At 47.8% G+C, this 17,459-nt stretch overlaps 1 protein-coding gene across 8 annotated transcripts; it reads left to right on the plus strand.

The window, feature by feature from the left end:
• The first annotated feature begins 145 nt into the window (after positions 1-145).
• On the plus strand, positions 146-17,065 carry SIRT3 (sirtuin 3). Of its 8 annotated transcripts, none has more exons than XM_033861603.2 (7): positions 146-512; positions 5,405-5,590; positions 5,673-5,905; positions 7,601-7,701; positions 13,435-13,596; positions 14,777-14,986; positions 15,595-17,065. In XM_033861603.2, exons 2-7 carry the CDS (start codon positions 5,544-5,546, stop codon positions 15,766-15,768), a joined length of 927 nt encoding a protein of 308 aa, XP_033717494.1. In that variant the 5' UTR covers positions 146-512; positions 5,405-5,543; the 3' UTR covers positions 15,769-17,065. The 8 variants fall into 8 exon arrangements, with proteins under 8 accessions (XP_033717494.1, XP_033717491.1, XP_019806557.1 ...); XM_033861600.2 differs by lacking the exon at positions 146-512 and adding an exon at positions 709-836; XM_019950998.3 differs by lacking the exon at positions 146-512 and adding an exon at positions 709-836 and having other exon boundaries at positions 16,557-17,065.
• Positions 17,066-17,459: the final 394 nt, after the last annotated feature.

Here is a 17,459-nt window from a genome sequence, read left to right on the forward strand (position 1 = left end):
CACTCACTTCCGGCGCCGCGTCGCGCGGGGCAGGCCGGGAACGCCATACGCGACGTGGGGCGCTCCTGGTTGTCATGGTAACCGTGCCTATTTCCTTCGGGCAGAGTTCGCCTCAAGATTTGTACCGGAATCCCCTGGCAGCTGGCCGTGCTACTCTGGCGTTGAAGAGTACGGGCGCCTGGGTCGAACCAGCCATCGACTGGCTGTGTGGCCTCGGCCTTTGTGACCCAGTGTTCCCGATTCAAGTGGGATGATAACAATACTACCTTCCTAGTAGTGGCTTTCGAGGACTAAGTATAAATATGATGCCTGTCCATAGAAAGCACTCCCAAAGTGTTAGTTATCATCGCCATCTCAATTGAAAAAAGCTGGGAGCGAGGGTAGAGAAATGCAGGTTCCTGGTTTGGTCTCGGGTACCAGAGGAGGGAGATCATCAGACTAGGAAACCGGCCCCACCTTCCGTCCACCTCCACCTGGGCTGCCGGGGCCGGGAAAGAGAGCGCGAGGCTGTGGTAAGGGCTTGCGGGAGCGGGGCGCTGGGGGACGGGGAAAGAGAGCGCGAGGGTGTGGTAAGGACGCGCTGGGGCGGGGCGAGGGTGCACCGAGAGGGGCGGGGCGCGCTGGAGGTGGGGAAAGAGAGCGCGAGGGTGTGATAAGGCCTTGCAGGGGAGGGACTTTCGGGGGTGGGGCGTGCTCGGGGGCGGAGCGCGCACGTGACCCCTGGGCGCCTGACGCTGCGGGCTCTGGAGGAACATGGCACTGTGGGCTTGTTCGGTTGTTCCCGCCCTCAGGCTTTGGGGCCTGGGAGGTGCGCGGCCCTGGACCCGCCGGCCTTGGTTTGTTCTGGGTGACGGCGGCGGCGGGGGTGGCGGGCGGGGCCCAGGGCGGAGACTGACCCGCTCAGGGGAGCGGGGGAGTCAGGCTTCCCCCTGCGTGGTCGGCGGGACGATTGGAGGACCTGAAAATGGCAAGTCCCTGCTCACGCGGCCCTGAAGGGTGTTCCGGAGACACCCATGGCATTCGTTTCTCGTTTCTTCCCGGGGTATTTTGGGCGTGTATAAGCAACATTACTTGTTTATTCTTGACATCCCGCCCCCTTTTTAGTTAGATTCTATTCTGTACCTGTCCTTTTTTACTTAACATGTCTTGGAGTTACTTCCATTCTAAACAAATGTTTTCTGAGCCTTTTATACTAATCTGTAGAATTCCATTATATGGATGTTTCATACTTTAACGAGTCTCTTGTTGAAATGGGTTCTAATCTTTAGTTATTACAGATAATGCTGTGTTGAATAACCTCGTTTGTACCTCACTTTTTGGATAAATTTCTAGTAGTGGAACTCCTGCGTCTACATTTTATTGCCCCACATAAAGGTGGTGCAGTTAATACTCCCACCAGCGTATGTTCATACCCCTTCACAGGTTCATACACAATAATTGCACATTTTGAGTTCTTGTCTAGGAACTGAACCTACAAGTGGAAAAATCTTAAGGCCCATAGTTGCTAATCAGAGTTGTTAGGAAACTAACTTAAATGCCCACTAATGGGCAAGTGTTTACGTAAATAATGGTACGTTCATTTAATGCCTTCTTACACAACTACCAAAAATATCGAAGTTTCATAAAAAAATACCAAGGAGGAGTCTTTCTTTCATCCAAGAAACTTTTAATTGGACTCATTATCTACCAGACTGTTCTAGATGCTAGGATGGAGCTGGGGTCAGACAAACTGTTGCCTCCATGGAGCTTATTCCAGTTTCAGAATCTGCAGGCAGTTGTGTGGGTGGGGCATGGCTAAACAGTGACCCGGGCCACCAGGTGCTGATCAGGAGACCGCCATCATTCAGTAAACCCTGCTCCCACTCTCCCCACCCGCTGCTCCCACCATCAAGCAGAAGGCTGGAGGGTGCCTGCGAGGAGCAGTCCGTTTGCACAGGCTGTCTGCAAGTTGGAAGTTGTGCCTTTTTAGGGCTCTTATAAGAAATTGTCCTTTGTTGCCGTTTCCCAGGCAGCACCCATGCTTGCCCCTCAGAGCACCCCTACTCCCAGTAACTCTCATTCCATGTAGCATATACTTTAAGTCATTCAGTATGTTCTAGACATTCGGCAAAATTCTGCCGGGTGTTTTTCAGCGACAGACGTTTTACTGATGTAGATGAGAAATACACATCAAGTACCCTGAGTAATACCTTGCATGCAAGTAGGCACTCAACAATGGTAATGACTTCTACAACATGGGTATTTTTTCAACACCAGCAAGCAACTCTCCGCTTTTCCACAGACACCGACGGGGTGTCAAATTTAACTGAATTCTGACTCTGTCAGCCTGGAGATAGCACCAGCTTCCACAGGTTAAGGGCTCAGTCCCACAAGACTGACACCACTTCAGCCGCCAATCCAGGTTCACCTGTCCTTCTGACGAACTGACTGCAAATCGGAGGTTCCCACGACCCCCTCCTCTGGTTGGAGTCACTTGCTAGAGCGGCTCACAGAATTCAGGAAACCAGTTTACTTACTAGATCGCGGGTTTATTATAAGGGATATTAAAGGATATGAATGAACAGCCAGATGGAGAGATATGTATATAGGGCGAGGTTTGGAAGGGTTCTCAATACAGGAGCTTCTGTCCCTGTGGAGTTTAGGACCTGGCACGTGGAAGCTTTCTGGTTCACCAACCTGGCAGCTCTCTGAACCCCCTCCTTTTGGGTTTTCATGGAGGCTCCAACCCTCTCATTGTGGTCGGTCCCCCTGGCAACTATATCCCCATCCTTAGGGGATTTCCAATAGTCACCTCATTAACATAAACTCAGTGTAGTTGTGAGAGGCTTGTTATGAATAACAAGACACCCATTTCACCTTCACGGCTCTGAAGGGATTTTAGGAACTGAGGCCAAAAAGCCAAATATTGTAACGAAAGATGCTCCCGTTGCTCTTAGGAAATTCAGAGAGTTCTGGGACAGAGACCAAAATATATATTTATTATAAATCACAGTATCACAACTTCCCTCTCATTCCTTTTGCATTTCTCATAATAATTTGCATTTAGGAGGAGCTCAGTAAATGTTTGGGTGAGGACCTTAGGTGAATAGATGTTGTTGATGCTGTGTGCAGGGGGGCATTTAATAGCTGTGGTTGGAACCAGAACCTTCTCTTTCCTTCCTAACCATCTGACTGGTTTTCATCGGAAAACCCTCTTTGGAGATTTCATTGACTTTTGCACTCAGAAGAGCTGCCTTCACAGGTGATTTTATGCAAGTCTTTGATGCAGCAGAACTTTCTTCAGAATCTAGGGGCCTCTCTGCAAGAGCCTGGGGAGGAGTGGGGAAGCATTGTTTTCCCTGCTGCATCTATTTCCTGTACTTTCTGCTGGGAGGTTTACAGCTATGGATTTTTTTCAAAAGACTGTAGGAATCGTCTCTGGCTCCCTTGCTTTTAGCTTCGGCAGCTGAGGCTCAGGGTGCTTGAGCGACTTGGTGAGACAGGCAGTGAGCTAGGGCTGTGCCTCTCCTTTTGGTGCCCTCGGCCCTGCCTTCCCTTGCCACGTTCCTCTTTCTCATCACACACCTTTCTGAGGTCTGTTCTTTGGAAAACCAAGATGATGCTTTGTGTGTCAGGAGAGGCATCACAAATGGACTGAGTGGCCAGCAAGCCCCTGAGTTGCACTGTCATTTACCCCAGAGTGGAGTGTGAGAGTGCAGGAAGGGAAGGGGTGACAGGCACCCTAAAGGGAGGAGGGGGAGCCAGCACTGTCACCTTTCAGAGGAGGGCGAAGTGACTTCTCACTGGGTTCATCAGTGGCTTCATGAAGGAGGTGGCCTTGACTCTGGGAGACTTTGGACACGCTGAGGTGGAAAAAGGTCTTTTCAGGCAAAGGAGCTGGGTTTAGGGTGTATACGAGAACCAGGAAAGGAGGGGTCTGTGAGAGGGAGTAGCGGGGTTGAAGCCATCACTGGGGCGGGGTGTGTTGTGCTAAGATGTTAGCGTGCTCTGGCTGGCAGAGGGCGTCTGGGCAAACCTCACCAGCCGTGTGTAAGCAGGTGGGTCTGTGCAGATTTTTCAGGAACAAAAGAAAAACCAAAGACAGAGCAAACAAGGGAGTGAGTTAGGGTCGCACTCCTGGAAGATAAGCTCTGGGTTGTCCTGACCTGTATGTAAAGATGTGCTTTTAGCGTGCCTATTTCTTGCTTGTATCACAAATGAGTAAAATAAATACTCTGTTTCCTGTTTTTATGTCTGTATTCACTTTAGATTTATCAATCATTTGGGGAGGGCTGTCGTTTCAGTTGGTTTAATGTCTTTTCCTGTCAGGGTGGAGGGCGATGTCCTGGAGGCGGGTCATCAGGCCCTTCTCCTGGAGGATGGGTGTGGTAGCTGCCAGCCCTTGGGGTGTGAGGAAGGTGCCCTGTGTGGTGGGGCTGGCCGTCTTGAACTCTGGGTGAGCTGCCAGAGTGATGCCAGGCGGTGATGAAGTTGTGCAGCTCAGGCAGCTGCCAGATGAGGGCCCCGAGAGCAGATCAGTAAACCCAGAAGGCCTTCAGGCCCGCACTCGTCTCTAGCCTGCGCGCCCCCAGTGGCTGCAGACTTGCTTCAGTGGAACGTTTTTCAGGTGTCGCTCCAGGCTCTGTGCTGTCTGTGTTGCCCTCGTCTTCTTCCGGGTGCTTTCCTGGGTTTGGAGTCACTTACTGAGTCCTGATGCCTCTCCGAAGCCTGTGACTTGTTTATTGTGTGTCTTGCTCTTTTTGTGTGTGGAAGAGCACCTCACCCCTGACCGTTAAACTTGTTGAGAGCGTCTCAGCTCCTGGTCTCTGGAGTTTTGCGGGGAGACCCCGAGGTCCAGTCTGCCCACTGCCTTGCCTGGGTTCTGTGACTTGTTTGGCTGCCATGTAACATGAGCAGCCTCCTGAGTAGTTGTGGACGTTGCAGTTTCTGCAGCAGTTTGCATCGCTCACTGTTAGGATATGAATGTTTGTTTTTGGAATGGTCTCTCGAACCCACTTATCATCCTGGTAATATTGGTGTACAGTCTGAGATGTTTAACTTTCTTCAAATGTCACTGAGTGTTTGCCGCGTCCCAGGTATGTTAGGGTGTGTGGCTCTGCAGAGCATCCCCGGAGACCCCGCAAAGGGGCGCCCTCGGCTCGAGCTTAGCCTTCAGCACCAGCCTTTGATAACAGGAATTGTGAAATGATACTTTCCTTATTTGCACAGTTGCTATTAACCTGAAATACGTCTTGATTTCTGAGTTTGTATTTTATCCATGGTGAGAAAGGTGGTCGTTTGGGGGGCAGGAGGGAAGTGTGCGGCCATTCTCAGTGGTGGGGTTGGGGAGGGGAGACATGGCTCATTCTTGCTAGCATGAACTGGATTATCATCGGTTACGTGACTGCTCTCCTTTTCCTGTCAGTGTTGCAGGTGGAGGAAGGCCCATATCTTTTTCTGCCGGTGCCTCAAGTGTCTCTGGAAGCGGAGGCCACAGTCAGAAGTTTCTCCTGCAGGACATTGCTGAGCTGATTAAAACCAGAGCCTGCCAGAGGGTGGTGGTCATGGTGGGGGCCGGCATCAGCACACCCAGCGGCGTCCCAGACTTCAGGTGCCGTGCAGTCCCCATGCACCTCCCTGGCTGCCTGGGGCTCTCTCCTGAAGGGCTCAGAGCCTCTTGCTTCTCTCTGCAGATCTCCAGGGACCGGATACTACAGCAACCTCCAGCAGTACAAGATCCCCTACCCCGAGGCCATTTTTGAGCTCTCATTTTTCTTTCGCGATCCAAAGCCGTTTTTCACTTTTGCCAAGGAGCTGTACCCTGGGAACTATAGGCCTAATGCCACTCACTACTTCCTGCGACTGCTCCATGACAAGGGGCTGCTTCTGCGGCTCTACACACAGAACATCGATGGGCTTGAGAGAGGTGAGACCTCCGTCCTGTCTCACATGTTCTCACTCCTGCAGGGAAGGCTCAGGTGCCTGTTTCTGGGTAGGGCTGAGGCCCAGTGCTTATTCCCCATCCTTGTGACTGATTTTGAGCCAAAAAGTTTTGCCTTTGTCCCCCAAAAAAATGTCCTCTGTGTGTTTAAGTATCACTGTTGGGACCTCATTGGTGGACCCATTTTCTGGGCTGTGAGTTTGGGATAGAACTAAAGTTGACGTTGGGAGCTTCTGATCCGTTGATTTCTTTTCTTTTTATATGTATATATTTTAAAATATTTATTTATTTATTTATTTGGCTGCATCAGGTCTTAGTTGCGGCACACAGGATCTTTGTTGCGGTGCGTGGGCTTCTCTCTAGTTGTGGCGCACGGGCTCCAGAGCACGTGGCCTCAGTAGTTGCGGTACACAGGCTCTCTAGTCGTGGCACGTGGGCTTAGTTGCCCTGCGGCATGTGGGATATTCGGTCCCCAACCGGGGATCAAACCCATGTCCTCTGCATTGGAAGGCGGATTCTTAACCACTGGACCACAAGCGAAGTCCCCTAATGATTTCTTTTTTAAAGTTTTCATTATGGGATTTTCCGAGCACACAAAAATGAAGAGAAGAATGTAATGAATCCTCATGTCCTCATCACCTCATCATGGCTAGTCCTGTTTAATCTGTGTCCTACCCCACCTCTCTCTCACCCCCAACTATTTTGAAGCAGATCCCTCTCATCATAAATTTAATACATAAATCTAGCAATGGATATCTTTAGAAGATAAAGACTTTTAAAACACAACCATGATATTGTCGCACAGAGAAATCACTCATAATTCCTTAAGTTCATCAAACTCAGTGTGTGGTGATTTCTTGACTGCCTAGGTGGCGGCCACAATCAGTGATTCATGGGTCATACTGTCATACAGACCCCTGGCCGTGCACCCTAGAGAAGCAGTTGCCGGGGCCTCTTCTTACGTGCAGTGACGCTGACAGGTGCTGACAGGCAACTCTCAGCAAGCCAGCGGCAGCTCAGCCAGGCTGTGGGTGTGTTGTGATTCGAAAAATGGAGTTATCTCGACTCCAGGAAAATGTTTCTTTGCTAGAAGGACTCTACAGCTTGGAACCACATAGGCAGCCGTGAATACCCCATGGGGACAGTCTCTCTCCTGGAGTTGCAGCAGGGCAGGCCTTGTGGGAAGGCGGGAGTGTGTGGCTGTGAGCTTCGGCGTATGTACAGTGAGGACAGTGGGAAACCACTGCAGCTAGGACCAGGTCTGTGTACCTACAGTCTTCCAGAGCTGACGGTGATAACAAAAACTTCATGATAAGTTACCTTTTGTCTGTTTTTCTACAGGTTTTTGGAAATGTATTTATAATATTTTCTCACTTTTACTAGGTGTCTGTAGCATAGAAAATGTTTTTCTTAGTATTGGGTGTACTTTTATCTGGACTTAAATGTTTTTTCCACTGTGTTTTCACAGGCTTTGTTTTAACTGTGGTTCGGCTCCATGTTGGAGCCTCACCCCTGAGGTTATTCTGATCAGTGGGTGTCGTTTGTAGGTGACAGAGGCGGGGCTGTCGGGCTTCCACCAAGGGCAGTGACTCCTGGAGGGCCTGCTCAGCCCAGAGGTTACACTAAGGGGCTTCCGCCCAAGCTGGGGGCAGCAGCACTTAGCTTTGGTTTGAATTTCAGCGTCTGGCATCCCTGCCTCAAAGCTCGTTGAAGCTCATGGATCCTTTGCCTCTGCCACCTGCACCGTCTGCCGAAGACCCTTCCCAGGGGAGGACTTTTGGGTGAGTTGTCACACTGACAGTTCTCTCCCTTCCGCCTTTCTCACTGGGAGTAAGCTGGAGAAGCAGTGTTGCCTAAGCATCATGTCGGAAGGACAACAGAACAGTAATACTAGGAAAATATTTTTAATATGTACTTGTAAAAAATTAAGGCAATACAAACAACAAGGATTTACGGTATAGCATAGGGAACTATACATTCAATAGCTTTAATAACCTATAAGGGAAAAGAATAAAAAAAGAATATGTATACATACATATATAGACACATGTATAACCGAATCCCTTTGCTGTACACCTGAAACTAACACAATATCGTAAACCAGCTGTACGTCAGTTTTTTAAAAATGTGCAAGTCCTAACTCCCAGTACCTGTAAATATAAACTTATTGGGCCATAGGATCTTTTCAGATTAAAAAAAAATAAGGCAATAGAGAAATATATAGGGAAAAATGAATCTGCCTTCATCCAGTTCCTGTAGCCCACTTTTAACAGTTTGGTGTATAATGTTCCAGGCCTTAAAAAAAGAAAGATACGTATATACAAACATACATGCACACTTCTGGGTACTTACACCCACACACAGTTACAATTTCTTTTCATTAATGGGGTCATTAAGGCTAATGTGCAACATGCTTTGTCACTGAGCAAAATTTCATGGATACTTTGTGTCAATAACTACAGCTCTACTTACTGTTTTTAGTAACTATAGAGCATTCCATTTAGCAATTCACCTGTTGTGGGATATATTATGATGTTTGTGATTTTTACTATTAAAAATAATACAGTAATGATACCCATGTTTACACCTCTGTGTACTTCTTGGAATATTTGGGAATAGAATTTTTTTTTTAAATTTTATTGAAGTATAATTGATTCACAATGTTGTGTTTAATTTCTGCTGTACAGCAGAGTGACCAGTTATACATATATATATTCTTTTTCACATTCTTTTCCATTATGGTTTATCACAGGATATTGAATATAGTTCCCTGTGCTATACTGTAGGCCCTTGTAGTTTATCCATCCTATATATAATAGTTTGCATTTGCTAATCCCACACTCCCAATCCATCCCTCCCACACCTCCCTACCCCTTGGCAACCACAAGTCTGTTCTCTTTCTCTGTGAGTCTGTTTCTGTTTCGTAGATATGTTCATTTGTGTGGTATTTTAGATTCCACGTATAAGTGATATCCTATGATATTTGTCTTTCTCTTTCTGACTTACTTTGCTTAGTATGATAATCTCTAGGTCCATCCATGTGGCTGCAAATGGCATTATTTCAGTCTTTTAAATGGCTGAGTAATATTCCATTGTATATATCTATATACACCACATCTTTATCCTAGAATGGGTTTTTTTTTTTTTTTTTTTTGCGGTACTTGGGCCTCTCACTGTCGTGGCCTCTCCCGTTGCGGAGCACAGGCTCCGGACACGCAGGCTCAGCAGCCATGGCTTACAGGCCCAGCCGCTGCGCGGCATGTGGGATCTTCCCGGACCGGGCCACGAACCCGTGTCCCCTGCATCGGCAGGCGGACTCTCAACCACTGCGCCACCAGGGAAGCCCTGTTTGTAGATTTTTTCATGATGGCCATTCTGACTAGTGTGAGGTGATACCTCCTTGTAGTTTTGATTTGCACTTCTCTCATAATTAGTGATGTTGAGCATCTTTTCACGTGCCTCTTGGCCATCTGTATGTCTTCTTTGGAGAAATGTATATTTAGGTTAGGTCTTCCGCCCATTTTTGGATTGGGTTGTTTGTTTTTTTGATATTGAGTTGCATGAGCTCTTTGTATATTTTGGAGATTAATCCTTTGTCCGTTGATTCATTTGCAAATATTCTCTTCAATTCTGAGGGTTGTCTTTTCATCTTGTTTATGGTTTCCTTTGCTGTGCAAAAGCTTTTAAGTTTCATTAGGTCCCATTTGTTTATTTTTGTTTTTGTTTCCATTACTCTAGGAGGTGGGTCAAAAAAGATCTTGCTGTGATTTATGTCAAAGAGTGTTCTTCCTATGTTTTCCTCTAAGAGTATTATAGTGTCCGGTCTTACATTTAGGTCTTTAATCCATTTTGAGTTTATTTATTTATTTATATACAGTTGGTTTTTTTAATAGTTTTTTTTTTTTTAAGATGTTGGGGTAGGAGTTTATTAATTATTTATTTTTGCTGCGTTGGGTCTTCGTTTCTGTGTGAAGGCTTTCTCTAGTTGTGGCAAGTGGGGGTCACTCTTCATCGCGGTGCGCGGGCCTCTCACTACAGCGGCCTCTCTTGTTGCGGAGCACAGGCTCCAGACACGCAGGCTCAGTAGTTGTGGCTCACGGGCCTAGTTGCTCCGCGGCATGTGGGATCCTCCCAGACCAGGGCTCGAACCCGTGTCCCTTGCATTGGCAGGCAGATTCTCAACCACTGCGCCACCAGGGAAGCCCCATGAGTTTATTTTTGTGTATGGTGTTAGGGAGTGTTCTAATTTCATTCTTTTACATGTAGCTGTCCAGTTTTCCCAGCACCGCTTATCGAAGAGGCTGTCTTTTCTCCGTTGTATATCCTTGCGGAAGGTGGATTCTTAACCACTGGACCACTGGGGAAGTCCCTAGAATGGGTTTTTTAAAGTAGAGTAAGATAGGGTGGAAAATCTTAAATACAGATGAAATTCTGAAATACCAACATGGCACAGGACCCTGTCTTTCATTTTTTATTGAGGTGAAACTCGCATCGCGTAGAATTAGCCATTTGAAGGTGTGCCGTCTATTGGTATTTAGTACATTCACTGTGTTGTGCAACCCCCACCTCTATCTAATTCTGAAATATTTTCATCAGCCCAAAGGAGAACCCTGTATCCACTAATCAGTCACCCTATTCCCTTCCTGCCCCCAACCCCTAGCAACCACTGATTTTTAAAAAAATTCTATTGGAGTGTAGTTGATTTACAGTGTTGTGTTAGTTTCAGGTGTACAGCAAAGTGATTCAGTTATACATATACATATATTCATTCTTTTTCAGATTCTTTTCCCGTATAGGTTATTACAGAATATTGAGTAGAGTTTCCTGTGTTATACAGTAGGTCCTTGTTGGTATATAGTAGCGTGTATATGTTAATCCCAGGCTCCTAATTTATCCCTCCCTACCACGTTTCCCCTTTGGTAACCATAAGTTTGTTTTTGAAATCTGTGAGTCTGTTTCTGTTTTGTAAATAAGTTCATTTGTATCATTAAAAAAAATTAGATTCCACATATGAGTGATATCATATATATGTCTTTCTCTGTCTGACTTCCTTCACTTAGTATGGTAATCTCTAGGTCCATCCATGTTGCTGCAAATGGCATTATTTTGTTATTTTTTATGGCTGAGTAATATTCCATTGTGTATATGTACTACATCTTCTTTATCCATTCCTCTGTTCATGGACATTTAGGTTGGCAATCACGGATCTTTTTGTTGTCTCCATAGTTTTGTCCTTTCCGGAATGTCATAGAGCTGGAATCATACAATATGCAGCCTTTTCTCACTGGCTTCTTTCACTTAGCATTATGTATTTAAGGTTCCTCATGTCTTTTCATGGCCTGATAAGCACTTTTTTTTTTTTAGGCTAATATTCCATTTGCTGGATGTAACACAGTTTGTTTATCCATTCATCTACTAAAGGACATCTTGATTGCTTTGGCAATTATGAATAAAGTTGCTATAAACATCCATGTGCAGGTTTTTATGTGGACATAAGTTCCTCTGGGTAAATACCAAGGAGCGTGATTGCTGAATGCTATGGTAAGACTCTGTTTAGTTTGTGTCTTCCCAAGGGGCTGCCCCATTTTGCATTCCCAGCGGCAGTGAATGTGAGTTCCTGTTGCTCCACATCCTCATAAGCACTTGGTGTTGTCAGTGTTCTGATTCTGGCCGTTCTTAATAGGTGTGTAGTGGAATATCATTGTTTAATTTGCAATTTCCTAGTGGCATATGATGTTGAACTTGTTTCATATGCTCATTTACCATCTGTATATCTTCTTTGGTGAGGTCTTGGGCTCAGTTTTTAACTGGGTTGCCCATTTTCTTATTGTTCTTTATCAGATGTGTCTTTTGCATATTTTCTCCCCGTCTGTGACTTGTCGTCTCATCCTCTTATTGTCTTTCACAGAGGAGAAGTCTTTAATTTTAATGAAGCCTGACTTACCATATTTTTCTTTCATCGATCATCTTCCAGATTGTGTTGGCTATTCTGAGTCTTTTGCTTTCCATATCAACTTTAGAATCAGTCTGTTGCTATCTATTCTCTGCATATTTTAAAAAACTTTTCTCTTTGGAGTTTTGCACTTTACTATGGTTTGTCTCCGTATGGATTTCCTTTCGTTTATTCTGCTTAAAAATTGTAGAGCTTTCTGAATCTGAGGTTTGATATCTTTCATTTTTGCTGAAAAATCTTCAGTCATGATCCCTTCAGACAGTGACTGCCCCACCATGTCGTGTCCTCTCTGTGTGGACCTTGGGTGAAACACCTCTGAGACTGGTTCACACTGTCCGCAGCCCTTGGCGGCTCTTTTCTACACCCATCCTGCTCCTCTTTGTGCTGCATTCTGAGTTCTCCTGATCTACTTTCCAGTTTATCAATATTCTGTTCTGTCATAGAGGATAAAGCCCTTCCACTGAGCTTTAATTTTCGATACTCTACTTTTTATTACTGGAAGTTCTATCTGGTTCTTTTTCAAATCCACGACATTATTTTGTATAGCTTTCTATCTCCAATAGATATTTCAAGCCTGTCTTTTTAAAAATTTACCCATAATATAGTTTCTAATCTGTATCTGCGAATATCTGAAGTCGTTGACCAGCCCATCTCTTTTGTCTGTTGTTTCTGCTGCTCCTTACTGGGTTCTGCCTGCAAAAACAAGTCCCATTAGCTGTAAAGGTTTATCTTAGAAGCCAGGTGTCTTTTTCCTTAGTTTCCTCCTCTAATGTCTAGCCCAAGCATGAATCCAAGTGTAGCAGGATATAATAATAGCTTACATCTGCTTCACCTTGGCCTGCAAGGAGGAAGTCTGTGGAAAATGTTGTGACTCATAACTCCAGCCAGTGAGTTGAAGCCGACCTGAATGTCTTCAGGGCTAAGGTGATGATGTCAGGATCGCTTCAGCTAAAATCAGGGACAAATTGAATAATGCCTGTTGTTGGCCAAATGCCTACAGAGTACTTCTGAGGACTATATAATCAGTACAGTTGACCTCTGAACACGGGTTTGAACTGTGTGGGTCCACTCATATGTGGATTTTTTTCAATAAATGTGTACTCCAGGGCTACTTGATCCATGGTTGAACCACAGATACAGAGGAACCATCTGTACAGGGGGTTAACTAACTCTAAGTTCCGTATAGATTTTCATTTGTGCGGAGGGTTGGTGCCCCTGACCCCTGTATTGTTCCAAGTTCAGCTGTGTTTCCCCAGCACCTGCATATCTCTGATAAGCACCCCAGGTGCAGAGCGTAGTGTTCAGTGCGTTGGATACCGTATGGTGTCCATGATCTGCTTTCAAATACTGCAAGCTCCCCAAACTCTGGGGTGCCATATGAACCGGCAGAGTGTCAGTAATTGCTGGAGCTGGGTTCATTATAGACAGGGGGCTTCACTGTACTACTGTCTCAGCTGTGGAACGCTTGACAGTTTCTCAATAAGAAGCTGGTTTTGCCTTTTCCGTTTAAAGTGTGTTGTGACAGCTTCCTTGGGCCCCCTTTCTCTCTGTGTCACCCCAGGCCGACGTGATGGTGGACACGGTCCCACGCTGCCCGGTCTGCACTGGCGTTGTGAAGCCCGACATCGTATTCTTTGGGGAGATGCTGCCCCACAGGTTCCTGCTGCATCTGGCTGACTTCCCCATGGCAGACCTGCTGCTCATCCTTGGGACCTCTCTGGAGGTTTGTCAGCAGGCCTTGCGGTGCACAGACATGTGGGGAGGAGGCTGGCGGGACGAGGCAGAGGAGGTGGGGCTGGTGGGACAGACGCTCTGGGGCCACACCTCTGGAAGATGAGTGGATTCAACATGCGAGGAGGCAGAGGTGTTCCAGGCCTAGAATGGGGAGCAGGGAGGATGCTCAGCGTTGGAGGTATCCAGAGTGCAGGTGGGCACAGTGCGCAAGGGGAAGGGGTGTGGGAGACGTGAGGCGGGAGCAGGTCTCCCAGGTCGTATCACAGAGACCGACCTTGTGTAGAGGCAGTGAAACCAGGGTTGTAGCTGGTCATCCTCGGGACCAGAGAGACTTGGGGACAGGGACTGAAGTGAGCAGATGTCCAGGAGGCTGAGCACAGTCAGACTGCGGGGCTATGAGAGACGGCAGAGAGGGAACGGCTGGACTCGGAGCCTGGCGTCACTTTGAGGACCGAGGAGAGAGGTGTCTGTCTCTTCGTGGGGGTCAGGGCCTTTGCTGGGGAGGGGGAATCTGCATCAGGGATGCTGAGTGCAGTCCTGCACACGTGTGTTTGAGGGGCCTGGGGGGTGCCTCCGGATTTGAAGCTCAGGAGGCTTCTGAAGGACGTGTGGGGCCCTGAAACGGGCTGCGCCTGGTTGGGCGCAGGCGCCAAGGGGCAGAGGGGCCAGAAAGACCTGTGCCTGGGGCCCCAGCCAGTCAGGCCCAGAGCTGTGTGTTTCTTCAGTGAACCTGCCTGCTGTGTGCCAGGCCCTCTTGCAGTGTGTGTGTCAGGACCCGCTCAGTGGCGGCCCCTCTGTGAGGGGCCGGGCCCTTGCTCTCAGGGAGCGAGACCAGACAGACGAGCTGTCATGTCACTGGTGAGTGTGGATGAGGAGGGCAGGTAAGGTGGTGTGCAGGAACTTCAGCAGGGAGACCCACAGGCCCCAGGAGATGGCGGAAGAGAAAGGGGGCGTGGGTGAGAGGCAGGCTGGGCTGGGGGAACAAGGGCATCGAGACCCAGCGGTGGGAGTGCTACTGAAGAAATGAAACGGATGCTGGGTTTTCTCCATACCCAAGGTCTCACTGTCAGTCTGTGCTGTCCCTCCGAGGCTGCAGGGGCTGTGGCAGAAAGGTCCCGAGGGCTTGGGAGGGCAGGCACTGTGCTCCTCACGTTTGGGCAATTTTTCAGGTGGAACCTTTCGCCAGCTTGTCTGAGGCCGTGAGGAGCTCGGTGCCCCGACTGCTCATCAACCGGGACTTGGTGGGGTCCTTGGCTAGGCATCCTCGGGGCAGGGATGTGGTCCAGCTGGGGGACGTGGTTCACGGTGTGAAAAGGCTGGTGGAGCTTCTGGGCTGGACGGAGGAGATGCGGGACCTCATCCAGCGGGAAACTGGAAAGGTAGGGACTGCTGAGAGTCACGGGAGGGGCCATCTCTTCTACTCTGGGGTCTGGTCAACCTGGAGTGGCGCCCTCTTTGGCTAAAACAGTAACAGTAATAGGTAATATTGCTGTTAACCCTGTACCAGGCACTGTTTGGCACCATCTATGTGCTTATGAATCGGGTGCTGTGATTCTTAATACCTGTTTAGAGATGAAGAAACTGATGCTTCGTTCCTGCTGAGTGGCAGAGTGGAGATGAGGGTCTAGGCAGACAGGGCTGTGGTTCTGCAGTCGTCACACTTCAGCTGTCTTTGTACCCTAAACTGAAGGAGCACTCCAGGATAAGATGTGATTCTGAAGTTCTCTGAACCTGTGTGGGATGATGCTTTTAGGAGATAATCAGAGTGAGAGGAGTTGACGTATCATCTGCTGAGCGTAGAAAGTCAGAGAGCCTTGATCTCTCTAGATGTCAAACCTCCTATAAACAAGTGAGGTTACAGAAGATGCAGTTTCCCATGAGAATCAGTTAGCACGTGTAGCCTTGATGTGAGGGGTTCTTTTCTACAGGGGGCAGCATTAAGCATTTTAAGTCCAGTTGTCTCAAAGAGGATTATTTATGATGACAGCCAGGTTTAACACTGCTGGAAGTGGACTTCACTAGAATGCTGGAAGTTATATTCTTGCCATCTCGGGAAACCTCTCACCTTCTGGCTGTGGCTGCTTCAGGACTCAGGGCCATGAGTCAGCCCTTTCCTCTCACCTCCACTGGCAAAAGCCCCCAGCCTCTGGCTACAGCCTGATTTCTTACCAATTTGAACCAAAGCAAGAAGAATATGAGGCTTTTTAAAGATATAAGACTTTGCAGTTATATTGTTTTCATGATATTAGACATCACTGCCTTTCAATCCAGAGTTTGGCTCTTAGGGATAAGATGTAGGACGGTGCCATTTCTCATCTCATTATATGGAGGAAATAAAGACCATCAAATGTTAAAGTCACGTTGCTGGGTCGCTTAATGGAAGCAGAGTCCGGCTAATACGGATGCCCACACTTTACACCTCGAGAGGAACCGTAGCAGATGCCTTGCTCACAGGGGAGTAGAGATCTTGGTCAGATCCGCCTGGCAGCTTACACAGGAGCCTTGGGTGGCTGACTTCCTACTTCCATATAACAGCAAGACAAAGTCAAGTAGCCTCTATAGACGTTTAGAATTATAGTCCTATAGGATTTGACCTGTGCTATTTTCTAGTTCCACAGAAATTCGTGTAAAGTTACGATTTTAGGGGTTTACTTATTTTAAAAGAGTTGCTGTCCAAGAATAAACACTAAGGGATGAGCTGAAGTCTAAGTTGGATTACTTTTCCAAACAGTGAACGTACTTGAGTGCATCTCGACTGGTTACTTAAGCGAAGCCCTCCATTTAGCCACCCAGTTTTGCCCAGCCCTGCTGGCATCGTCTTAACTTGGTTGAACAGCAGCATTTGCGGACAGAAAAGCTTCCGTTTTAGGAAATAATTCAATTCCAGGCCCTGAGATGTGCCCAGGTATGTTTTCAGATAACCAGTTTCCTCTCTCCTTTGTGCTCCAGCTTGATGGTTGGGACAAATTAGGAGAGTGAGGGCTGCTCCTCACGCCAGAAAGGGCTACACGGGAGCCACTGCCCACTTCTGACGAGCCCTCTGCCTGAAGAACAGCTCGGGCACGCTTACAGATTTTGGCTGAACCAGAACATGCGACCTGAGGCTGCCCCTGGAGTGTCTTCCCAGGTCATGAGTCTGTGCACTCGGGGCCACCCCAGCCACAGATGTGCAGGAGCTGCCTGGCCTGACTTTTCGCTGAAGCTCTTAATGCCACAAGCGTTCTTCTGATGGCCAACCTCTTGGACTCAGACAACCTGGAACCCCAGACTGGACTCCCTCTGAAGGGCAGGTTTAGCATCTGTCCACGTGGGTCGAGCAGCCCCAGTCACACCCCAAGTGTGGGCCTGGGTCCCAGGTAATGCACTAGGGTTTTCTAGCGCGGTGGCCTCTTTAGTAGGTTTATTTTTAGAGATTGTCCTTCATTTCTGGCATGAAGTAAACTAATAGAGAAACTGGGCATCCCTTCATTTTTGTCTCCTGAAAGGGAAGATGAACGTGGAAAGGGGAGCTTGGGGGTGTGTGGGTGTCTCTCCTCTACTGAAACCACCCGAGGACTGAGAACATTTGTCCCTGATTCATCTCGGAGATGGGCATAGTGCCCTCTTCCAGCTCAAGTCCACGGGACTTTCAGAGCACCCAGCACCCCTCATGAAGGTCATCCCATCCTGTTCACTCGACCCTGATGCCTTTCACATCAACCCCCAGAAACTCATCTGTTCCAGACCATTCCAGCAGCTTCCTGTCTCCCTGTTTCTCCTCGCCCCCATCAGGCCTTCTTCCAGTAATGCTGCTAGAATTAACCTCTAAGACAGAAGGCAGTACTCATTTGGAAACCTCGCCTAGCTCCCTGA

The sequence above is a fragment of the Tursiops truncatus genome, chromosome 8 (genome assembly GCF_011762595.2).
Source record: "Tursiops truncatus isolate mTurTru1 chromosome 8, mTurTru1.mat.Y, whole genome shotgun sequence".
NCBI classification, from domain to species: Eukaryota; Metazoa; Chordata; class Mammalia; order Artiodactyla; family Delphinidae; genus Tursiops; species Tursiops truncatus.